Here is a 25,745-nt window from a genome sequence, read left to right on the forward strand (position 1 = left end):
AATATTCTTCTGCTTAAAACAATTAAGCACTAATTTATTATCTAAGTAATAAATGCTCATCATTATGATAATGAAAACTGGCAGCTAAAGCTTGGGAAGGAGGGGGATAGTAAAGATAATTGAGTGACATTGTTAGACATCAGTGAAAATAAAAAACAAGACCTTAAACTTTGAGAAACAGAATAACCACACAAGGAAACAAATAAGAGAGGCGTAACTGACAGAAAACAGATTATGCTGAGGGGTACACCATGGCAAGAATACCACTACTTTCTGAATATAATTTCAAAAATTAACATACTGGTATAGTCAGGCTTTGGGAACAGTACAGCACATCAGCCAGAGATGTTGAAATTCAGGATTGGTGTATCATTGGTTTCGCACCAGCCATCAGCTTCAGAAGCAGCCAGTACTGGAGACTGCAGAGGTCAGGTCCCCACACTCAGGGATGCTCACAGAGAGCTGGACCCCCACTCTGAGCCCATCCCTGCCAAGGATGCTAGAGCTGTGCTCTAGCCAATATCACTGCCCCTAAGGTGGCAGTGGTTACACACTGCCTTCTTTGGTGAGCTCTGGCAATCTCACGCCCTACCAGGTAACATCGGGAATCACTTCTCCCATACAGGACTATACCAGCTGCCCTCTCAAGTTACTCATCATCAAGAGGGCAGGAGAACTTTTCTCCCCTTAGTAAGCAAGCTTATTGAAAACCAGAGAGCTGACCAACACTTCAGCGTAGCAACTTCTTGCTGCAGCACCTGTATGGGGCAAGAGCACTGCAATCACAACAGAGCCCAACAAGCAAGAGCAGTACCACAAGACTTGTCATAACATGCATCACTGTGCTGATGCAGACGATGCCTACGGAGCATCCTTAGGCTGCAAAATGCCATTTCCACTGTGGTTCACTGGTACCTAGTAAAAATCCCATGAAGACAGACATTAAACACAGCGTGTGCTAAACATCTCCCTTCACTCAAACAATGCCAAGAATCAGATCAAAGACGAGAAGGTGCTCAAAATAGCTTTAGGAGAGTATTAATGTGATGCCCAATGTAGAAAAACAAAACTGTTTTATTCCTGAAAATACATCCTTGAACAAGACACCAGAGGTATATTGCCAAAATAATGCAGAGGCTTGAAACAGGCAAATTCATTCTCTGAGGAAACATCTCCAGTGGCATTCAGGACCACCAGAAAAACGACCTCCAGCCTGGCACTGAGCTATCAGGTGCTGCTTGGCCAGGGAGGAGTGCAATTATACACAGGTGTTTTAAGACTTGCCTTGTTTATAAGCTCTTTTGTCCTTCAATAACTAGAGAAGTTAACTCGATTTACATGAGGCAGCCTGCAATTACAAGACTCACTGAAAGCAGCCCCCTCTCCCCACCAGCCCATCCTTCAGCAACCTGCTTGCAAGCCAGATGCGAAAGCTGGACCCAGACAAGGACCCCCGCAGACTTCACAGGGCTCAGCTGCCTGCCTGGGTTTTACCTCCTCCCGCTGAAGCTAAACGCCTGACATTGCCCTGGCAGAGGCAGCTTAGCGCCGAGCCATGTCTGTGTGGTGCACTTACCTCCGTGAACATGTCTTACTGCCTTCCTACATGGCAGGGGAGATTTCCTGTTTTCATACATTCCCTTGTCAGCCCTAATCAGTGTCAATAGGTTATGGTGTCTTTTGTGCTGGCAGCGTCAGCCCTGACAGGAAAGAACTTTTAATCTCTTCCCTCGCACCGAGCCATGAGAAGCTGCGAGCGCTCCCAGGCATAACTCCCTTGGCTCTCCTCCGAAAAATGCTCTCTCAAGCACACGGTTGCTTAGCAATATTTGCCTTCCCCCTGTACGGTTCAAATTGGCAACATCTGTCCCTTTGGCACTTTCCACTTGTGCAAGAAATGGTGCGGAGAGTTTAAAAAAAAAATAAATCTACAAACAGGTTGGTGGAGGTCGTTTTGTGTGAGCTATTTGTGCTGCTTTGGCATTTTATTGCTGGTTTATTTCCAGCCTGGATAAAACATGTGGCTTCTTCCAAAGGAGAGGCACACAAGGGAAAAAAAGTCTTTTGCATCCAGTGGGACTCACCTATTGAATCAAATACAAGTAGCTATTTCTGTTTATATAATTACACTTGCATGCTATGGCTTGCTTATTAAAAAAAACCCAAACCAAAACACAGCACTGCCATATAATTCTCTCCTGTCCACTGGGATTGACTTTAATTTCTCCTAAGATACTGCATGCACATCAGGTGAGAGAAAACAAGAGAAGCCAAAATCTGTTTATGTATTTAAAAATGCAAAAGCTGTACGCAATCCTGACCTCATAACCAGTAGCGCTCTGTCAAACCCCTAAACTGCTTGTGTCTATGAAATCACCCCAAGAAGCAGTGATCAGGGTCAGTACCTCTGAATGTACCTCCAATACAGCTGCTACAGCAAATGAAGGGAAAAAGAAATGAAATTAATGTAAGAGCAAAAAAGGTACCAAATGCTTTCAATTCTGAGAGCCAAAAAGGGCCATGGAGAAGACTCAAATAAAAGGATACATCTTTGGGCACTTGGTATTACAACAAGCAGCAGAGAATCCTGTAGTTATCCCTTCTCTGGCTGCAATTTGTTTCAGCTCACACTTACCACAATGCCTAAGGGTTACAAGAAAGGCTCAGACCACACAGCTTTGGATATTAACATGCAAGTTTTTAGGGATGTTTACTGGGAATGGTGTAGCTCAGTTTCAGCCCTTATAGCGAAGCTGAGGTTTTGGTGGTTTTTTTAAGTTTTTCTAATATAAAACAAGAGTGAGAAAAATAAAATGGAGTTGATCAGACTAAGTGCTATTACAATAAGCCTGAGTATTAAAATATCATTCTGTATACATGTGAAGAAACTATAAAAATAAATGGCTGTGCCAACTGATTTAAAAAAAAAAAGTAATTAAACCCCTCAATTCTCCTAGAAACACATACAATCCATCCTCTTACAAAAATGCAGGCAAACACCTCTAACATCTTCCAAGGTGCCAACCACTATGCCCAGTAAGGGGATACTGGTGGAATCCAAGTTCGGTTTCTTCCAAGCAAATGACTCGTGTCATGTTTAAGAGCAAGTGACATCCCAGATCTAGGCATTTTTATGCCACAATATAAACCTCAATGACAGACTCCATCCTGGTTGTTAAGAGATGCTTATAACACGAAGGCTGATGAATGGCTAGCTAACCATATACTGTGAAAAGCTGATGTATACTTTAATCTACAGAAAAATAACTTCAAGAGCTGCCACCATGTTCAACCCCCCTTATCTTGCACACTGCACTCTTCCCACTGCCCCCTGGCTTGGTACAGCAAGAAAGGGGCTAGGAGGGAAAACACTGGGAAACCCAATGCAACATAAATGCAGGAGGAGAGGAGGGAAAGAGGTGAAGGAATTGTGATTTGCAGTCTCCAATGAGCTGTTTATCCTTTTTTTTGCCTGTTTCATTTTACTTTAACAGAGGGTAAGATACTGGAGCTTCAAGGCTCCACTGAAGCTTGCAGTTTTCCATACAGATTTCCAAAATATGCCCCAACCAACGCAGTCTGGCTTGCAGAGGACTGATCGATTAAGTGAGCCATGTCGAGGACAGAAAAATTTTCTACTTCAAAGTCCAAAGGAATTCTTAAATAAATCATAAATCATTTTTAAACAAACCTTAGACATATTTCACATTTAAACAGATATCAGGTCAGAAATAAAGCTACTCCTCAGCTTTTAACAAGCTTACTGCCCCAGGCTACAAGAAAATTGTCTTTCGGTGCCTAACATCAAGTGTAACATGGATTTCCAAAAGACCGTGGGTTTGTGGTTTTGGGGTTTTTCTTCCAGAATTACATCTAAAATTAAAAAAAAAACAAAAACAAAAACTACAAACCAAAACTTTTTATGCCTCTTGCAGTCAAAGACCTTACAACTGCAGGACAATGGAGTCTGGAGACCAGGCAGAGAAACAGTTGAGGCCACTACAGTCACCTCCTCCTCCTCCAAGATAAATGTCTGGCTTTACTTTTGAAACTAGAAGTGATAAGCTGTCAGTGGCTGTGTTTTGTTTGGAGCTCTTTAACATGCAAGTCGCCTGCAATGTCTCCCTGCCTTCAGTGCTTGCTTTGAAGTTGGCTTGTTGGAAGGTTTGGCTGTCATCTGCTCTTAGCCTTCTCCTTAGGCTTTCCAGACCACTTTTCTTGTCTATTAGTCATAATATTGGGCAGTAACAATCACTGTATTAGCAGTATGAAATGCCTCTTGTAATGTTTCTGCTGCTAATCACAACCTCCTTGGATTTCGTTCATGATGTGCACCCACAAGCAAGGAACCCAAGTTCTATTTTCACTTGCTGTTTCTTCCCCACGACAATTCCCTCTTTGAGATTCCACTACATGAGTATACGTTACTCTGTTCAGACAACAGTTTTGCATACCAGCAGTTGCCACTGGAGACCCATATGAACAATAACCAAAGATAAGGCTGACACAAAGTTTTCTCGTTTCCACACAGATTATTAGCAGGAGTGTCAGGTAATTACTGCAAACAATTACTATCCACACAAGGTTTGAAAACAGCCCCTTCAGCTTAACAAAACAGTTAAAACCAACCAACCAACCAATCTCTCCCTGACACGCCACGCCAGCAGCTGGTAGTTCATTTCCTCCCTTGCAAGCTTACCACCCCAAACGAGCTGCATCACAAACCAGTAACGCCCATGCAACTGCAGTGGCCACCTGACAGTCACGGAACATTGCTTCCATTCCCAAACTACCTTTTTTTTTTTTAAAAATAAATATTTTTCTGCAGTCTGCTCCCTTCATTGAATTTTGCTTAAGTTGCTATCAGAGCAGCTAAGCTTTGTCTGCAAAGGCACAGGCTGCCTCTGCATTTAAAAGATTTGTGCAGAAAACTTCCATTAGTTTAAAAAAAAAAAGTTAGAAATAATAGTTCCCAATTCTTCTAAGCCAGTTCTAAAGAAGCAGTAACATTTCTCATTCACCCAACTAAAATTAGACACCTTGCTGTTCAGAAGTAAATAAAGCTGGCTATAATGCAACCATCTGCAAGGTGCAGCTTGATGCTTGGCTTCAAATTCAGAATAGTGTTCAGGGTCAGGTAATTCATGCTGGTCTCCAGGTTGGGTTCTTCTGCTGAAATTTAACTTTGGCTAAGCAGCTCTAGCAAAGGACTTCACCATCATCATCACTACGGGGGGCAGCACAGATTTAAGTCATGAGAGCAATGGTTAAGCCCTCAAGGTAGAAGATAGGACTCTTCTGAAAGAGCCGAAAAAATAAATCTTTCAGAGGATGGAAAATACCCAGCACACAACTCACAGCATTATGTTTTTACTCCTGAGTTCTGTCAATATAACTGTTACAGGGACACTGAAGCAGTGATATTTGTCAAGACACATGATTCCAGGTTCCCAGAAAGAGATAATACTACTTATTAAACAAAGTGCTTTAGCAGAAAAACCAAATCAGGCCTTCAGGTGTACAAGCTTTTCTGAAGGACTAAAACAGAGACCGCAAACTTCCAAACCAAACACAGCTCGCAGACAAGCTCTGCATGTTTGATTTGGTTTCGTTTAGCAATTATAGCACAAGAAAAGCATCCTCATATGAAACTCCTGCAAGATACACAAGACTATTAAACAATGTGTTTTCAGCTGCCTTCGAATGATGCTTCCTTCCTTCCTTCCCTGGGACTCACAGTCAGCACCAAAGCCCACAAACTCCATGCTGTCCCTCAAACCACAGCTACCCTAACGTAACTGCAGCCCCAGTGGCACACACATTTCCCTCACTCTCTCTAGCGTGTACAAACTCACACAGCTGACACTAGACAATCATGGGTTGAAAAAGAGTTAGGAAACCTGAGGGATCCAGCAAAACTGTCTCACTGACATTTTCCATACTCGCTCAGAAGCCAGCCACTCATTCCTCCTGTCCTGCATTTCAGGAATACTAACCCAACAACATCAAGCACTCAGGAGAAATGTGAGAATGTGCATCATATAGACGTTTTGCCATTTGCTGTGTTAGACAGATGGAGCTTTACAAAGCAGCTTATAGCACTTGCTGGTTTACCCCTCAGTTCCAAACTATTGCTTCTTGCTTGACTTACCAGACCCCAGTACTAACTCCGTGCTTTGAAGACAGGGTTATCAATTTTATTTTGATACCTTCTCAGCATTACTACATCTGAAAGTTTCTACACACATTTATTCACTCACCTTTGTAAAACTTGTGCACGTTAGTCCTCATTGTACAGATGAAGGTTTGGAAAATTACTCATACCCACAATTGCAGGATATTCATTTTACTCATTAACATACAGCCATTGACACAAAATGGGTTATTACGGAAAAAAAGTAGCTGTTTACATACACAACATTTAACAAGCACTGATTTTGTGCTGCACGGCAATGGTAAACAACATAAGCGCTCTTAAGTTCCCCTTAAATTCAGCTTGTTGGCTCCTGACTTTGCAAACTGCAGAGGACCACAGGTTTTCTTTCTTTCTTTCTTTTTTTTTTTTTTTGCCCCTCCTTTTTAAACACCGCTCTCTTTACAGTTGCCAATGAGAAAGGCAATGGTCTAAATGCTGTGCTGGAATCATAACTGATTCCAGTAAGGATGGCTGATCACAAGCCCTTCATAGGAAGAACAACAACCTAAAAAACCTCAACCAAAAAACTTCCCAGAGATTAATACGCTATGGCAGCTTGTTTAAGCCCAAGTTTCTCACAGCAATCTGGACGAGACACTGACTTCTGAGTCATCTGGAAAGATGCAACGTAGTTTATGGAAATTCTTGCCTGACCTTATCTATCCTGCTCTTGCTCTCTGCAGGATTTGCAAATCCCCATCCAACTACTCTTTCTCAGTCTCCCATTGCTTTGCAAAGTGATGGATTTAGCAACTGAATCTGGACAAATGTTCCGCAATGGTGCCCAGAGACACTCTACGGAGAGAAGTCGGGTTTGCTGTAAACCAAAGAGCTAAGTCCGTCCACATCTGATGGGAAAAACTGGCAAGGACTCAACAGTTCTCTCAGAAACAGTTTCTTGGCACCCCCTCCTTCCCCTCCTCACCACACACTCTTGGCAGATGCAGGATCCCTGTTCCTTTCTTCACACTGATACTGCCTAGTTGGCCTTCCAAGCAGCAAGAACAAACACTACCCATTTCTGGTGGCCTGATGGCTGAATGCAGTTTTTTTAAAACAATTCCCCTATTATTTGGTATTTTGCATAAAAGCCAAGCCCAGACCTTGGCGCCAAGTGAACAAGCAAGGCTCTCAAACTTGAAAAGCCTCGCAGGTGAGAGTTGGTAGTTGGACACTGGACTTGAGCGTACCTTCTCCAAGCATCAAAGAGGAAGATGAACAAGACTACTTCTAATTTATGACTTGTGCAGTCTGACGCATGAACTTTGAACATCAGAGTCTGGTTAAACTGAATTAACAACACAAGATGTCCTTTGTGGCTTTTGAATCAACCACCTGCTCCTTGCCCCACATGCCCTCACCCTCCAGCTCTTCCAGAGCACTCTTTGTTCTGAAGACCATAAGCAAATATTAAAAATCTAGTAGTAACAATTGTCATTCATGTTTGATCCACTTCTTTAGCAGTCACACACCAACAAAAAGACAAATTTACACAATGCTTGTGGTGAAGGAAGGAAACGCTTCTCCAATCACATAAGGCACTTCTGACTATAAAGAGGGCAGCAGAGGAGACATAGAAGCAACACCTTGTTACCTCTCTCTTGGTGCAAAGCAGGGGAAAAAAGAAAAAAAAAAAATCAAAAAAAGGAATACAAAGGGGAGAGGGGAAAAAAAGCCCAATATTCCTTCTATTCAGTAAATGATAAATAAATATGAGGTTGGTAGAAAAACAACAATAGCAGCATAATGCTAAATACTCTGTATTCATTAGGTAAGACCAAATGACAGTGCTATATATATATTTTAATTTTCATTTTTAAAGGACGGATTAAAGCAATATATTTATTTCTAGTTTACAGGGTTCACCTGTCTGACTACTCCTTCCAGTAGAAAAGCTCAGCTGCCATGGAGAGAAGTCAGTGAAAAAATATTATCTAGAATGGTTTTGTTTTGGCATTCAAACTTCTTTCTAGGTATTTAGTCATCACTATATACTACGCAACAATCATGTTTTAACTGGTGACCATTCATAAATGTTTACTGAGGTGAACAGAGCTCAATGACAGCAATCCCACTTCGATCTTTGTGTGTACCCTGTACTTCAAGGATAATACAGTATTACCAAAAAGACTTAACATGTCCGGACTCCTCTATTGTTTGCTGCTGCTGTTTTGTTTTTGTTTTTTTTTAAATTGGTTGCTTCCCTATTTGCTTCCCAGTTTGTAGGTGAAAGAGGAAAGTCCAATGAGGTCTCATTACATGAGATAAAAGGAGCTACTCCCTAACGTTTACAAAACTGCCAGGAAAACAAAGCCAAATCTTCAGTGAGCATCAAGTGCTATACATTCCTCCAGACACTATGCCCTTAATAATGCTTGAGGATTTATAAACACTCTCAAACCAGCCTCACTGCTTCTTAGCCCTTCCGTCAAGACGATTCCCTTTAAGACATCACAGTCTTTGTCAACTGAGGTAATACAAGGGTCTCTGTTGGTGCTGCAGCTCTCCTAAAGACATGAAAAGACAGAATGGCTTTAAAAGCATCTTTGTTTAGGTGCTGGGGGAAGAGGTAAAACATGGCACATTAGGAGAAGGGATACATCTAAGCTTCATGTATGCTGTATTTTTAAGTCATCTCACAATAAATATGGAAAGATTCCTTAAAGAGTCGGGGATGACGTTTGAAAGTGAAGGTTTTTATTTGGGGAAGTGGGGCAAGAGCTGTTCAGTTTCTTTACATGAATGCAAAGTGAGTCACTGCACAGTTATCCACTGTGGATTAATTCACTCTACAGTGAATCTGCTTGTCTATTCAGACTGGAAGGCTTAACTTGTCAGTGTTGCCATGAACAGAAGCTGTCAATAATGAATTCACAGCTGCAGGTGACACACGCCTTAGAAATTCAATTAGCCAAAAAACATGCAGTAGAAGAAATGGCTTTCCTAAATGATGTCAAGGGAGATCATGGGAAAAACTGTGTTTGGCATGTGGCTGTTCAGTATAACTGGGGCCGAACAGTTTAAATAAAATCTGTAAAACCATGCTCCCAGTTGCTGGGAAGAAGAGGGAAGAACAGCAGAGTTTCTGCTAGTCTAGACCTATTCACTGTCAGGGTCATGGGAGGGCAAGAAGCCTCCCCACAGCTCCTGCTTCACCAAAAACAAAAGGGAGGGCCAACCTTTCAGCCAAAGGACCCCCTGATTAGCCTTCCCAAGATCCCTTTCTTTGGGTGAATCTTTCACCTGCATGCAACATACCCCACTGGATGTTTCCCAAAAGCAAACCAGCCCAGCCCTGTTCCCCAATCACCTCTCTTACATTGTACATCCAGCACAGAGGGAATATACCCAGGTGTGCAACCACACTGTTTCTTCCTCTTCACTCTCCAGGCTTTAGCACTGAAAGACTGTACCATCAAATATACATTAATCATTGAAACCAAACAGAAGTGAATATGATAATGATGAGCCTCAAACAAGCAGAAAATGAAGTCATGGATTTTTCACCAGAGCTTACAGAGCCATTATCCAAAACGCCTATGCACAGAAAACAGTCAGACGTCACAGCCTAAAGATACCTACCTCAAATGAGGATCATTCAGTATATTCACAAAAGGTTTCATCTATCAGCTTCAAAATGGACTAAGCATATAATTAAACCCAGGGTTTTGGTTTGTGCAAAACCATTTCTTTCATTATCTTCAATTCCCTTTTTATTATGTTCTTACTCTGCCACAGATCTAATAGCATGGGTAACACTACTCATGCTCTGGAAGCTGTAAGATTTTTATAGGCATTTGGATTCAGAGTCATGTGCTCAATGGAAAGTGAGAAAGAAGTTTCATTAAGCATATAGCATCATAGCTAACACTACCCTATCTAAAATCATATTAAACCAGAGATACATGAGATGACATAAAAAGCATGGGGATTAAAAATAAATTAAAAAAAAAAAAAAAAGAGAGAAGATGAAAATAGAAATGGGACCAGGAGAGTTGGGAGAGAACAAGTCTCATTTCTAAAAAATAAGCATGCCCTCTCAAAAAGAAAAAAAAAAAAATTGCAAAGAGTTTTAAAAAGAGTTTTAAACCCAGAAATGCCCTTTATCTTTTTGGCAATGGTTAATGAAGAATGGGTAATGCAGAAGGTAAGGCCCTGCACTGCTTTACTTCTCCCCCAGGACTAAAATATCTGGTGAACCAAATAATGAAAAGCAGACCACAGCGCACTTCCTATTTGGAGTTATGATGTGCAAAGTCAAACCTACTTTGAAGCAAATAAAGTCTCTCAGCATGGAAGTATTTTCACAACTTCTCAACAATGTCATTTTGCCAGTCTCGTCTCATTTTCCAGAAAAAAATTGCCTACAGCCATTTGCAGCTGATCAACACTCTTTTCCACGAAAAGCAGACCTCACCCACACTCTCCCTTTTTATTACAAAGGCAAAATACAATTTGAAAACATCTCCAAAGCTCTCCTCGCCCAGCTGCCTTAGGTCAGCACTGTGGGATCCTACATCCCATAGAGCATAGCAATATTCTCAGTGCCGAAGGATGAGCATGGTAAAACTGCCAAACGTACCTGGGAACCAAGTGCCTTTGAGCTCGTAGGAGGCTAAGCTGCAAGGCAGGCAGAATCAGCGTGCTGGTCCCTTAGCAAAGCTGAAACAATGGTCTTCAAAGGGCACAACAAAAAAGAGCATGCATTTGCTGAACAACACACGTACAACAACACTGCTCCTCCTCTCCCACTGCTTTACCAGTGTGAGCTTCAAGCCACTTTAACTTACAGCACATGTCTGAGAAATCCAAGGCTTCTACCTCAATCACACATGACAAATCAGATAGGTGGTCTTGGGGTCAGCAAAAACAGATGGAATACAACAAGGAATCTTGCTGTATCAAAATAATTAGAAAGGAAAGACCCACTTCTTAACCGCCTGGTTAAGAAGCAATTGTAATTCCAGCCATCCTCCCCTTCCCCTAAAGTTTCCTAACAGTGTCCTAAACAATGCACCTGCTCCTTGTGAGGCCACCGGACTTCAGAGCAGGGTGCAAACATAGGTGAGAGATGCTTTCTGAAATCTTTGGAAAAGCCTTCCCAACCACTCTGACCACTGCCTTTTCCTTTTTCTCTCAAGTGAAAACTAGAGCAGACTAACCTAATCCAGTTTAACTGCGCCCGTCTCTACCACACACTGCATATGATCTCTAACCAACTCAAGATGCAGGGAGAACTATATAAAAAAATCCATATTCTCAGAAGTTTTCGTCCCTCTGGCAAGAGGGCCAGTTAAGCAGAACAAGAGCAACAGCGTTATGTTCTGAGTTGCACCTGCTAATCTGCAATACCCCTGCACTCAACCTTGCTGCAACCAACTGACATGTGTCAACCTGGAAAAGACAAATCCATGAAAATGACCAAAAGAGCAGAATGAAAGATGGAAGAGCACCTGAAGACAGAAGTCTAATCGCAGACTGAAACTGCAGATTCTAACTGCAGGCTGAAATCTAAGCCCCGAAACATTATTCATTTTTAAATGGGGGACAAATGAAGAAGCTAGTGTTTTGCTCTCAAGAAAATAATATGTATCAGGAAGAAGCTGTTCTCAGATGAGCAGGAATAACCAAAGGTTAACATGCAACACATTTTGGTCTTTGGCCCAACTGCCACCTCTTCACTGCAACAACTGCAGCTTCACATCCCACGTCTTTTGCAACATCCCTCTCAGTCCTTGGCAGAGAAAGGGTAAGTGTAGTGACTAGAATGAAGGTATGCACAAGCTTGCTGCCCAGGCTGCCTTCTGCTAATAAGAACAAATACATAGCAGAGTTCTGCTCATAGTTGGTACAAGAAAGAGGGTATCTTCTTTGCTTGAATGCAAAATTTTACAGAACTTTTAGGATCTTGCTTATCATTGAGAATTCCACCTCTGCACTAAATTTACTTAACCTTCAGAACTTACTCAAAAGGCATTTGATGAAGCCAGAGACAGAACAGTGGTGTGTTTCCTGAGAAAGCTAGGCTAAATCCATCTGGCAGAAATCTACAGGATGTTTTTTGTTCACATTAATACTTTTCTGAGGGTCTACAGTGAGATCTTACAAACTTATTTAGGAGAACCCTGTGGTGTTCACAGTCACTTATCAAAGCCCCAAACCCTTCAACCTATCAGGTGACCACAGAACTCACTACACAGTCAGCTGTCCCAATAGTCAGTGAGGATTTGGGGCTTCTACCCACCAGCACTCAGACTGAGTACTGACACTCTGCATGTACTAACTGCAGGTGCATCACCACTTGACCTTCTCAGTATATCATTTCCCCTTTCTCCTTTTCAACATCCTTTACAGGCAAAACAAAAATCGTAGCAACAGAAGCAGTCTCTCTAACCATGAAACCTGCTACAGCTCACTGAGAAAACCACAGAATCACAGCAAGTGTTGCATTTTCACCAAACAGGTATCTCACCCAGGTCAGCAAAAGCCAACCTCAAAATGCACCTTCTAATAATGGTAACACATGCACAGTCACCATTGCTTCCAGTAGTCTCTGTCCCTCGATGACCTGTTCTACCACAGCTGAACTTACCCGGCCAGTAACAGAGCCCCCCAACAATGGCACTCACCTCTATAGGCTCAGAAGGGATTTCCAATTTGGATAGTTTGGCTTTGGCATTTGCCTTCAAATCTGAGATTTTTTCATAGGGTTCTCTGTGGTATTCCTCCAGAAGAGGTTTGAGCTCTGGTGATTCAACTGGTGCCTGATCTTGGCCATCCATTGGTCTGACATAGGCAGTTGGTTTCTGCTGCATTGCACTGGTTTTTGATGGCAAAGGTGGGGGAAAAGTCTGAGAGGAAGGCTGAGCAGTGCTGGTCAGGTTAACGGCTGAGCTGTCCCGACTTTCCTTCTCCTGTGATCCTGTCACTAGGTCCTGAGATGATTTTGTTTGACTGTAGGTCTGCCCATGACTTTTGCTGCTGTTCTGTGACCTGGAATTGATATGCTGGCTGGAATGTAGAGGTGACAGAGGTGCCACTGGAGAAGAAAAAGATGACAGCAATGGAGAAAGCACCAAAAGGGAGGCCTGCAGTTCATCAGCATGACCTTCACCAACCACACGCCTGTCATTTCTCTTGTGGTGAAAACATGCATGACTCTGCTGACCACCACGACTGTGTTCTTGACCTTGGCTCCGACCATTGGATAAGCTGTGACTCTTGGTGTGCAAACCTGAAGCTGGTTCTGTTCTTGATTGTGCCTTTTGGTAGTGAATGGAGTGGCTTGGAGGGGGAGGAGGTACAACCGTAGGTCCCATGGGTGGATGGTAGGTTGTGCGGTGGAATGAAGATGGTAATGTATGGCTGGTCTTTTCCGGGAAGTATGGGCGATCAGGCTTTCCTTGTGGGATAAGAGGAGCAACACTTTTTGGAATCCCTATGAGATTCTGATGGGATTTGTTGCTGATGAGCTCCTTGACCTCCTCATAATTGCCCAGCATGTTCTGAATTCGGCTTGACAACTCATCTTCTTTATTAGTCTGCAACAGAAGAACAGAGAGGTAGAAATTTAAAAAGCATGACCCCTCATCCCAAGAGATCCAGCTCAAGAACAGACATTCTTCAGGATCTTATTTTAATCACCATGCATCACTGTGAGTGAAGTTATGCAAACTCATCTTGATCCTGCATGCAGTTTCTGAAAGCAAGTGGGACTGCTCTAGTCAGTATTAGTTCTTCTGAGCCAAGTCTTCAGGAACACTAACATCAGACCAGTTTGTTTCAACCACAGCTGCAGACAGGCAGCCAAGCTGCTTCTGGGCAACTCTCCCTCAAACTCCCAGACTACAGGAGGCCCCCAAATTAATCTGCGCAACCCAAAGTCTGTACTGCACTTGCACCATCTACAGAGCTTTAAGCACATACTCTGATGAATTTAAGTTAAGCAGATGGGAAGATGCTGTGTTTGCATGTATCATGCTCAAGTCTGCTATAGCGTATGCAGAGGCCACAGCTCTCTGCTTCCACCCCAACCCACTTTCCTCCTCTCCCTCCACCACGCACTCCGCTACCATTACCTTGTAGGGTTCTGCAAAGAGGGGAGTATTCTCAGGGAACTTGTCTTTCTCCTGCAGAGCCTCCTGATTCCGCCTCTCTTTCTCTCGAATACGTAGCAAGTTTCTGTCCTCGTTGTACAAGCTTTAGGAAAGAGCGAAAGAAAGGATGGTTAACACTTTACACCAGTGTTACTAACAAGTATCTACTTTATGCAGAAACTGTGGTTTTCAGACCTGCATATGTCCAGCATAAAAATAATTTTGAAATTCACAAGGTGGTTATAGCTGACTAATCAGTTATGTCAAGTATTTGCCATACCGCATAGTAACGTAACATACAAGGTACAGCATACATCCTTCTCAGTGATTTCTACTCCTGATACCATACATCAAGAAGGGTGGGAAGGGAAAAACTATCCATCCATTTAATTGTGAAACACAAACTGAAAGGAAGTCAACGTGGGTGATCAGTGCATGAGGTGGCAAATCCAGTTGCAATGGTTGATGTGAAAACTACCATTCTTGTTGTCCTCCAGACTTCTGCCCCAACTCTTCACCTGAGAGTAAAAAAGAATCCACTATTTTCAAAGTGTTGCCACTTTCAGAGATTGAACTTTGCCTACTTTATAAACAGGCTTGAAAACTTACTCACTACTTCAAATGGACATTTGGAAAGCTGCTTGCCTGGCAAACCACATAGTTGCATTTAAAGCAATTGTGTAAATGTATGTAAAGAGAAGGTCTCAGAAATTTGGAAAACACCAGGTTGAATCCCCCTGTTCCTCCTCAACCACAAACGCACACACTCAATTCAACCAGCCCCACATCAAACCAGCAATAAAACTGTGTCACATGGACAGCAGGATGACTTCATGGAAAGCCAGATCCTTTAAACTACACCTCCTCTGTGAAATACTACTGCAAAATAAGTGAATCTATTGCCCTAATATTTATGGACATTTGGGAAGAAAAAGCATGCAGGCATAGTATGTGGATGCAGGTATTTCTGTCCTATTTCTACTCTGTTGCACAGTCTACTGCATACATGCAATTCCTATATTCGTCTTGGTACACTCAACTTCTCAAGTGTTCCAGTTTGGAAGGGAAGAGCCTTGTCTTCCCCACCAGTGACATTGTCTCAAATATCACACTAATAATCATCTACTGAAAGTTTAATCATCCCTAAAGGAGAGATAGAGGACTGGCTTTCCTGTAACAGTTAACCAAGAGGTCTGACTACTGCAGAGGCGGTTTCCTGACTCAATGTGAGCTCTGGAAAACGATGCTGTCTGATGGCAAATTTCCATATATGGAACTGCAGCAAGGACGTACTTGTGCCACTAAGAAAAACATATTCAGGGGGTTAGACTGTGCACATTTAAAATAGTTTCCAACTTTGTTAGTGCTGAACTGTTTCCAAATATAGCAAAACAGAAGTTTCCAGTAAGCTCTATGTACCCCACTTCTGCAAACAATTTAAAAAAAAAAAAAAAAAATCACAGATCACCGATTCAGTAAATATACACAATCCTTCTGTTACAAACAACATATAATAGAAGCATTCCTTCTGTGCATCTGATGTCATTTTGCATGTGAGCAATTTCATATCTGTCATCAGTGAGTTGCCCTGTGTGTGCCAGTAAAGCTTTGTGCAGCCAGATATGGGAGATACCAACTGCAGAAGACAAAAAATTAGGAGGAATTATAAGGCAAACTGGAAGCAATCTTGGCTACATCTACTACTTGAAATTGTATGGGTACGAATGATTTTTAAGTGAATGCATTTCAAGTTGACAGCATTTTTTAAACATATCTGTTCAAGTTATCTGGAAAATTTTTACTGAATGAAGCACCACTTTCCTAACATTCCAGGAAGTAAAAAATGATTCTGTAAATATCCTTTCTATAAACTTCAAAAAAATTCCTTTAACAGCAAGCATGAAAAAAACCACAAAAGATGGTTTTAACAGCTAAGACGCTGGCTTGTAGCATGAAGGAGACTTCTGAAACCTTCTCTTCACCAATCTGTGACACTATGGCTCAGTGTCAGGAACACCGATGCCAACTGTAGAACGAACTTTTTTTTTTTTTTTTTTTTTTTTTTTGATGGGCACAATTTAACTCAGGTCCATCAGCAACTTTTCCCCCACTGGTCCCCAGTTCATTTCCCCCATGGCTGCACAAGTGCTCAAGCTAACACAGTGGGGAGGGCAAAGGAGGAAAACCACTGCCCTTGGTGGCAGTCCTCACTTCTTGCCATTTCCCAGCCTCTTTGCCCTGCAGTCAGTATCTTCCCTTAACAAATTATACAACTCTCTTGCAAGGAGCTCTTCTGACGTGTTCAGACTAATCAAGACTCTTACTGCAATTAGGTGCTCAGCTCCAGCTCTCCCCACCCACCTTGACTTTTTCCTTTTGAAGCTACCACCATGTTTTTGAGCCTAACGATAGTATTCAGTGCAATGCTGAAGGTACATTATTAAGTTAGTTTAACTCCTCCTCCTTGAGCATCAGCTGTTTTCCCAGTCATGTTTTTCCCTGTCAGCTCTTCAGCCACAGTTTTCATCATTCGATAGACAGAGGGACATACAGGAAATTAAAAGGCACAAAGGGGATCTACTTTTTACAAGCTTGACAACTGCATTAAAGAAAAAGAAAGCAAAGCTCCTTCTCCCGCTTTGTGTCTTTTGATACATGTACACATTTTGGTCTGTACAACGCTGCCGACATCTCAGCCCGCCCTGTTACTATTTCTGTCTTGATCCACACCATGAATGGCAAGCACTCGGACCTACACAGTACTTTTTAATACAACTGCAACATTAAATATACTTATTTGTTTTTGTTTGTTTTCTCCCTAGTACTTATTAAATTACTCATGGTGTTGACTGGAGTACACAGCACACACAGATATTGTGCTAGCTTTCCCCAAAACAGATTTTGCCACTGCAATTTGCAGATTGTTGTGGCACACTTCAGATCCAGGCTTCCTGGAGACAAGCTGTTGAGCTGGCATAGCCCTCTGCTGAAGCCCAAGAAGTGAAAGCAGTTTAAAATGTTCATCTAAACAATACATAAGGACAAAAGCCACAGCCAATCCTTCTGTTTTTAAAATAGATTGTTTTAAAATGAGCCAATCTCATTTTATCTTCCCAGGTAAGAGACTGTTTGCTTCTTTCAGAAGGGACAGAGAAAGACATAAAAGCCACAAGGCTGAACACAAGTCTCTTGGGGAACACTGTCAAGACTAAAAGAGTAACTTCTCTTTGAACAGACCTATTCCCAACCTCCCTAACAACATCAGTTACCTTTCAGAAACTCTAACATCACTACTAGAGCATACCACATCACTTTATAGCCCGCATTATTATATAGTAAGACACATGCAATAGTATTTGAATACTTGAGATCTTTCAAGGTGCACTATTGTAGTAGTGGCCCCTCCTATAAAGCACTGAGGACCTTGAGTAACAGCCTCCACACGCTACTAGAGTCAAGTGTCATATCTTGTTATGACTTCACTACCCCCTGCTTGTCCAGCTTTCAACAGTAATCTAAAATTTACTCCCCTGATCAGCTTCTTCACGTAAGATTTATTAGCAAGGAGATAATGTAGATCAACTTTCTTAACCAAAACAAAAAACAATACATGCAATACTTTAGATGGATCCAGTTAACAAGCTGGGTTATCATTTCCACATATCAGAAGGCTGACGTGGGAAGTCAGTAGGAATCCACATGTTCACCTGTGTTCTCCCTTTGTATGATAAAACCTATACAGAACATTACCTGGTATTAACAGGTCTTTTTCTATGGTTGCTGGGTAAAAAGGGCAGGAGCCGTAAACTACTCAGATTACTATTCTTGCAGAAAAATACAAAACAGCATGCCACTATCAGCAGTAAACCAAGATTGAAAAGTATTAGTGATGATACACAAATATCAGCATAACCACGTGTGTATCTTCCTGGTTGGAGGAGCACTGAGAAGCTGAATCACTCCACAGTAAGACTCTGCTGTAAAACAAATGGAAATTCTGGCCAAGAGGTTTTGTTTGGTTGTGTCAACTTGCAGAGCAGGAGGGTTAGCCAAAGCCCACTGAAATAGGCAAAAAACTTCTTATTGGTTTCAACGGACTTTGTGTTGGGCAATGAGAGCACATTCTTTAGTCATGCAAAACAGGCGTGACCTTGGGCACACATTTGGACACTATACATCAGCTCACAAGGTTCAGCTTCTGCACCTTTCAAAAAATTAAAAACAAACAAACAAACAAACCCAAACCCTACAACCCCCCCAAACAAACAGCCCTCAAATATTAAGTTTGAGTTTATAAATCTTAATCATAAACCAAAGCATTAGCACAATATTACTACTCATATATTTCATCTTCTTTACCACAGACTCTCTTAACAATATCATCAAGTCCTAATTATTAAGACAAAACAGAACCTGTATGTGCACATACATGCCCAAGCAAAAATCTACTGGAAAGGAGGCACACAGAAGAACATCAGTCTGACATGTTGGAAGAACTGCAGAAAATGTCATAGGCTATTTTTATTTGTTCTCCCAGGATAAAATCTGCTGTCAGCGCTGGCCAATCAGGGTTCTTGTTTTACATTATGCCTTGCTATAAATGTCTCACTAGATTTCCACTCAGAGCAAGAGAAGCCCTTAACTTGCAAGTAGTTTAAAAACTAACAGCAGCAATGAAAAAAAAAAATTAAAACCAACCAACCAAAAAAAACCCCAAGCCACATATTATGACCCTGCAAATTGTTTTCTACTAAAACACTGTGCTACGTCAGATATCCTTCTATTTCTAGGCTGGCAAGCATCCAAATTCAGAGCAATCAAGCTGTTTTGCTCAGAGGTTCTGATTATATTTGAACAAAAGGAAAACCCTAAACAACTGTAACTTGTGTCTCTTGCAACAATAATATTTACGATGAGAAACAGCTATCTTTCCTATATGTATCCCAACACTGAACGTAAAACATCTTACATGCCGCTTGCTGCAAAAACGGCAGCTGAAATACCTCCAAAGGCCTTTTCTCTCCCTGAACCTTCCTTGACCCCAAGCTCTCTTCCCAGCAATAAATTCTTTTTAAAGAGTGTGTGAAGAGAGAGGAGGGGCAGTGGGGAGGGGAAGGGACACCGCCTTTCTGCCATAATGGCAATTCCTGCAGGTTTAAAAGAAGAACGTGCCTACTCCAGGGCAGCCCGGCTGACACGGGTGCTCTCACACGTATTGCTCAGCAAGGTTAGTCATGCGTTGTCCCTACTGCAGACCTCTTCGTGCTGTCACGGTGACTAGTGGCCCAGGCTGCTGGCCATGCACAGCTGACTTCCCGTTCAGCCAGGCAAGGGGTCATACCCCTCTGTTTTGCTGCTCAGGATCACCATCCACCCTCCGCCTCCCTTTCTGAAATGGATCAAACCAATTTTCATTCCAAGTTTTCCTCCAACTTCAGTGCACAGATGGAGGTATCATTTTAACAGCAGGATAATAAGGGAATAAACACCAAGTAGCTACTTACTTGGTCATGCAGTGGAGAGCACCAGCCCTCGCTTCTCTTAAGTTACAGACAAGCCCTTAAACTACCTGAAGACAACAGCTAAAACTCATTTTAATATGTAGATTTTTACCATGTAGGTGTCAAGTTTCCATGCACGCTGCCTCATCTCATACTGAGGAGCTCTTATTTAAAAACAAGTAAGTTGTATTGCACGAGATGCAATTCCTAATTCAGAGCAGAAGCATCTGCTGCTTACTGAAATGTCTACTTTTTAAATATAAGCCTGTAGTTATCCTAGTCCCAACATCTGTGGAGACAGTTTCTGTCCACCATTAACCTGGCCTTTTAGGGTATTTGTCAACATGCTCTTTAAAGCTTTTGAAAACCTGGGCTATGCCGTAACTCATAACATTACACAGTTTCCCCAAAGTTAGTGTTAGGTAGGCAGGCAGAAAGCATCGGAGAACCACAGTCAGCTAAGGGCCTGCATGGACCTGTGCCAAGAGGAGAGGAGGTCTCCACGGCCTGCCAGGCACCATTAGAGGAAACCCGTGCAGCAAAGCCGCCTGCTAGGCTCCAGCAAGCTGTCCCTTGTGCATACATGGCCAGAGCCCTAACCTCACTATTGCCAAAGTTGCAGGATGAACCCCAGCTCCTGTTCTTCAGGAACCTCTCCAGATTAGCAACTTTGATATTTAGATTTTCCTAGAATGGGAACTCAAAAAACCTCAAAACCAAAATCACCCCCAAGCTCTTCATTACTGATCTGTGGAAGTGCTTTGGGAAACTGGACCTCCGCGCTTAGCACCAACATGCCAAGTACATGGGAGCCTGGGAGCTGGGGAACTCCACAGTCCCACCCCATCCATCTTCAGGGGCGGAAACAGTTCAAAATTTGAGTTAAAAATAGTGCTGCACTCTCTGCAGCTGGGCCACACGTGACATGTCACCAGGAAAACCCAAGTACCCCGAATGTTCAAACAGGCAGATGAGACTGAATGTCTGCTCTGAAACATTAGTTCAGTCTTGATCATCTTCAAACACATGCACAAATCCCCCCCGGCTGCCCCACCCCAAGAAACCCAAATCATGCTTTGCTACACACTGAAAGGGTACAATACTCCTAGGCTTAAACCAGCCCATGCTGGAAAAGGCAGTCCACTGGCTCCAGTAAAAAGAGATCTGGCTCAGAAAGTTCAGCAAAGCATACACCCTGACCCACAACATCTAGGCTTGGGTCTGTAACAGAATCCATGCAAATACCAACGTGCTCTGAAGCCACTCTCAGTAACATGACAATCCTTACTACAGAGTTTCAAATGCCGATATGTGACAATCCAGCCCATGACAACAGTTTTCAAAAAAAGACTGGTGCAGGAAGAAATTCTGCCTCTCCTCCTGCCCTGTGTGTTGTCCAAATTAAAGTGAAATGAAAATAAAAATCTGCTCTTATTTTAATTGTAATAAGATCTGTTGCTGGCTCCCAAAATGAATTAATTATTCCAGCAGCAGGGAAGGGGGTGGAGAAAGGCTAAAAAGCAAACACACTAACAGTGCTCACTTCCTTCTGAATGCACAGAACCTCTTCCTCCGAAACATTAAGACAGAACATTTCCTTTTAGTACAACTGCAGGAAATCACAAATTTATCGAAGCTGTTTTGTCATTCAAATGGACTCTTTTTTTATCATGAGAAGCTGCTGATCAACATTTCTCAAGATTGAGACACATATTCTTGTTTAATTTCAAGGCAAGACACATCACCCCCCAAAAAGATTAACAGAAATCACATGGATGCACTGTAACAGCCTTGCTGCAGCACTCTGGCTCTGCTGCTCTGAAAGTCTCCATAGAGGAATTGCCACCAATTTATACAGCCAGGATCACATCTACAGAGATTAAATATGCAGTTTCATTCATCAGCCCATCAGCTTGAAAAGAAACATGGATAAACGCATGGCACAGGAAGTTACCAAGCATCACAGATGTGCTCAGCTCTCACCTCAGCAGCTTGTCACTGTAAGACAAGCAGATGAAAGGACGACGTTAAAGTTAATACCAAACAGCATTAAAAATGCCTCGTCCCGACTTTTGCTTCCTTTCCTTTATGGAAACATCATCAAGTTGTGACTTGATGGATATTTTTAAGTTCTGTTTCACATCAAACACTACTTCACAGAACATACACAGTTTGAACAGAAAGAAATTATAAGAGGAAAACATATGGCAGAAGCACAACAGATGGTACAGTTAGTCAATTATTTTCTGCATCATCACCATCAACCAGCTTTGGTACATGCTTTCCAAAAATACATATCTTCACACTGGAGAAATATGAGTTGGAATTTGTTTTTCAAGCTTTTGCTTCCTCTAGCTCCTTCAACTTATCAAGTCTATCCAGCCCTGTTCACTGACTGTACAACAGCAGCATTAGACCACTGAGCAGGAGATCAAGGCCTCACAGCCCATCTGTACTTCCACGATGACTCTAAGAAACCTCCTGGCAAATATTTTTTAACAAAAACAATGTTCCAAGAAAATCCAGTGCTGCTGCAAGCTTTCCTTCAAACCATATGGAAAAATGATGCTGAATACATCTCCTCCTATGTTTTAAATACAGAGCCCTCTAGGTTACACCAAAAAATTGAAGTGGAGAATGGCTGGGATGTTGTAACAGGCAGCAGGGAACTGTTAGTTTGCTTAAGTATAAGCTAAGTTGTCTTTTGCCAGAAAAAAAATCAGTTCTACCTATGTAACATTAAGCATCTTCTCACTCTGCCTCTTCCACGGTAATCTTTGGGTTCAGATTCTTACTTATTCGTTTCCTATTGCTGATGCCAAGTTTAAAAATACATTCATTACTCAGCCATTAAAAGGTTTTTGCTTCCTTTTGGCATCAATAGGCCTTTCTTTGTCAAGCAGTTCCCAGGAATAATCCTGAACATTTCCTGAGAAGAGCTGAGCCCCTGCAGCACCCAGTGACTTTGTCAGGAGTTGGGAACTCTCAGACGTTCTTCAAACACAACAAACCCTTCATGCAGTTGAGCCTAAAAACCCCAAATCCTCAAATGGCTATGCGCTTAAAAACACACCCCGGTATTTGAGGCAGTATTTCTCAGCCTATGGTCTACAAACCACTGAAGGCTCAAAAGAGGAAAACGAAGATTTTTTAAAAGATGCAAATAATTGACAGTAACAACCTCTTCTCTGCCTGCCTACTCAAAAAAGGCAAAAAATGAAGGGTTTATGACTTGGACTTTCCCTCACGCACTGAAATGTTTAAAATCTAACTTTTATTTAGTTGCAAATGAAAGCCATTATAGCAACATGGCACTAGACAGGATACTTGGATACTTTCAAAAAAGGTGCAGCACTCTCCAGCTGAAAATGCTTCCAATAGGAGCGCTCCAAGCTGCAGTGCTCCCCTAAGCAGCAGGGCATCATATTCTTCCTCCCCTCCACAGTGACGGGAGCTCTCATACCCGAGTCAACTGTTCCTCGGTCTCCACAGACACACCATTTAACCTATGAGCAGAAAGCTTTTGATTGTAAGAGGCAAGAAAGCCTCACGATGAGCATATAACACAAAAAACGACCCCCTCCCAAAGTGGTGAATCCCTGAGAGGCCAGAAAACAGCATGCAAACAGTCAGAGCCTGTTAGCAGAAAGATGTTCCCAACAAAAAGCAGGAGCTCATGCTGAGGGCCAGCCTCACTTAACAGCCACATACAGCAGCAACTTACAAAATTTGGAAAAATGTGACAATTACTTCAGTTTATACAATCTTCACTTAGTTGTCTTCAATAACAGCACTTAACTATGTTGCTGTAGTTGAAGCACCTGAACAAACCTAGAGGCAGTCTCTCCACTCATGATGCTGCAGAAATGAAGTCTCTAAAGAAACCCATGCTTTCAACCTCACCCCACGTATGCTGATGTTAATCAGTGCTGTCAGAAAAGCGCTGTCAGACACTGTCAGAAAAGGTGTTAATTATGAGTTACACGGGGAACACAAAAGTTGTTATTCTCCATCTAAATGCAAATATACTAGAAGGGCTTCTAAGAAGGTGTGGATGTGTTAAGTGTAATTACAAGGAGACCAGACAAGGCGTTGGAACAATGATGAATTTAAGGCTTTCTTTGATCTGGATGTGGCAGGCAAAGGAGGAAATGTGAAAAATTTAAATCACCAGGTACCTGCAATGAAAAATCCTGACCACTTCACCTCTTAGAGACAAGGCGTTCTGTACACAGCAGCCTAATTCATCAGGCACACATCTCAGGATTTCCCCAAGCCAAAGTGGTCTGACTGCCTTTCAGCCCTGAAGGCACATATGTCTTTTTGGGTAGGTGAGTAAAGATCTGCAATTCAAGTACTATTTCAGTAATTCAGTATGCACAGAAAGATTCAGACAAAGCTGCTGGTGCCTTGGCTGCAGCACTGATGGAGCAGCTTTAGATATGCAGCCTAGAATGGGACCTGAGTGCAGGACTACCCCCCAGGCTCCAAGAGCCCCCTCACAGTTGTACACCAAGCAGTCTTGGTTGTGGTGACCCAGCTGTGACAAGACTGAGCTTACATGGGAGCAGCTTTTGCAGGCAAGAGGAGCCCATCCATGTCTCTTCTCACTTCATCAGCAAGGATCAAAAAGTTAGCCTGGTCAGGATGCAGATATACACATGCCCAAATGACTGGGATTACTCTGCAGAGGCGACAGTGAGAAATGAGTTATTCCAAACTTCACTCTGTATCAAAATTGGAGACCTCAATCTGCCACAAACACAGTTACACTCCTCTGTTGCACAGCTGAGCAAACATTTTCACATAGACCCAAGTGCCTCCAGAGGCTCTCCCACAGCATGCTCTCAGACCCAAGAATAATCTGGTTAAGCTCAGCTGGTAGTTTGAGAAATGCACACCCAGATCCCTCTGACAGAGTGTTACATCCTGGCTTTGTCTGAGAATTGGTCTGTTTGGAGAAATGGCATTCCCTGCTGAGCAGATCCTGCTCTAACTGGGAGAGGACTCCGAGTCACCCATGACCACCCCAAGACCTGTCTGCAAAAAGGCCTGAGGAAACGATCGCACAAACAGAAAAGACATTTACCCTTCAAAAGTACTTACATCATGTCTCCCTAGATCAAAGGCTGCTGGAAGTAAATACAAGGCCTTGGCACTATCAACAAACATATGGGGTGTAGCCTTTCTACCAGAATGTAAACTTTGGGTCTGCTTGGAAGTTTAGCTCAGAGAGAAAATATCTACCGTCAAAGCACAGGAAAAACAGATTTCAAAGGCCAGCCATTCTGTTCCTCTTGCTGCCTCCCACAGTGGTCATGCAGCTAATTCATATTCTTATTCCACTTGATTCTACTTGTCTTGTTTTAAGCGGTCCCACACTCACACCATTTCTAAGCACTTCACGCCCCCCTCCCCCAAAACCTGCTTCAGCATGCAATTTCATAAGCTATTTAGAAAGGACTTCTTGGAAGATGCCTAGGGTAGCCTTCATTAAGCACCATCCATCACCACAGTGACTACAGGATCACATTCGAGTTTTCATCTATCATTCTTTTCTCTTCTGCGTTTGTCTTGGAGTCATCTTGCATTAGCTTAGGGCCCATTCTGACAAGCCTTGCATGTTATCTTCCTGACGGTTCGTCTGTGCCGAGGCAAATGCCTTCCATGTTAGCTCATTTGCCAATGAGAACAGCCATGCTGCATAATACAGCCTAGAGCATCTGCATTCACACCACCATGCTGAGTGCCTCTACATGACAAAGCAAGCATCAGCAACATCTCATCTTCCGAGCCCCAGCAGGTCCACCAAATGACCAAAAGACATGAGCTGCCTGGCTGAATCAAGCTAAGGGCAGCTGAGTTGAACCAATTAGGAAACATTGTTGGTTCAAGGCCACAAAATGCCTTTCACGTGAGCAGAACAGAACTTTTCACTGACATACCTGATGG

General features: G+C 42.5%; 1 protein-coding gene across 5 annotated transcripts in view; it reads right to left on the bottom strand.

The window, feature by feature from the left end:
* The window catches only part of AFF1 (ALF transcription elongation factor 1), a 121,276-nt gene that overhangs the window by 53,264 nt on the left and 42,267 nt on the right, over positions 1-25,745 (bottom strand). For 3 of the 5 annotated variants that reach the window (XM_069781217.1, XM_069781208.1, XM_069781200.1), the window contains exons 1-3: positions 18,722-18,819; positions 14,275-14,395; positions 12,826-13,737 (exon numbers count right to left, since the gene is read on the bottom strand). In XM_069781217.1, coding sequence (XP_069637318.1) covers positions 12,826-13,737; positions 14,275-14,395; positions 18,722-18,804 — 1,116 coding nt within the window. In that variant the 5' untranslated portion in view covers positions 18,805-18,819. Of the gene's footprint in view, positions 1-12,825; positions 13,738-14,274; positions 14,396-18,721; positions 18,820-25,745 lie in introns of those variants that run through there. The other 2 variants (XM_069781224.1, XM_069781233.1) reach the window with 1 other exon arrangement.

Source organism: Haliaeetus albicilla, chromosome 1 (assembly GCF_947461875.1).
Source record: "Haliaeetus albicilla chromosome 1, bHalAlb1.1, whole genome shotgun sequence".
Lineage (NCBI taxonomy): Eukaryota > Metazoa > Chordata > Aves > Accipitriformes > Accipitridae > Haliaeetus > Haliaeetus albicilla.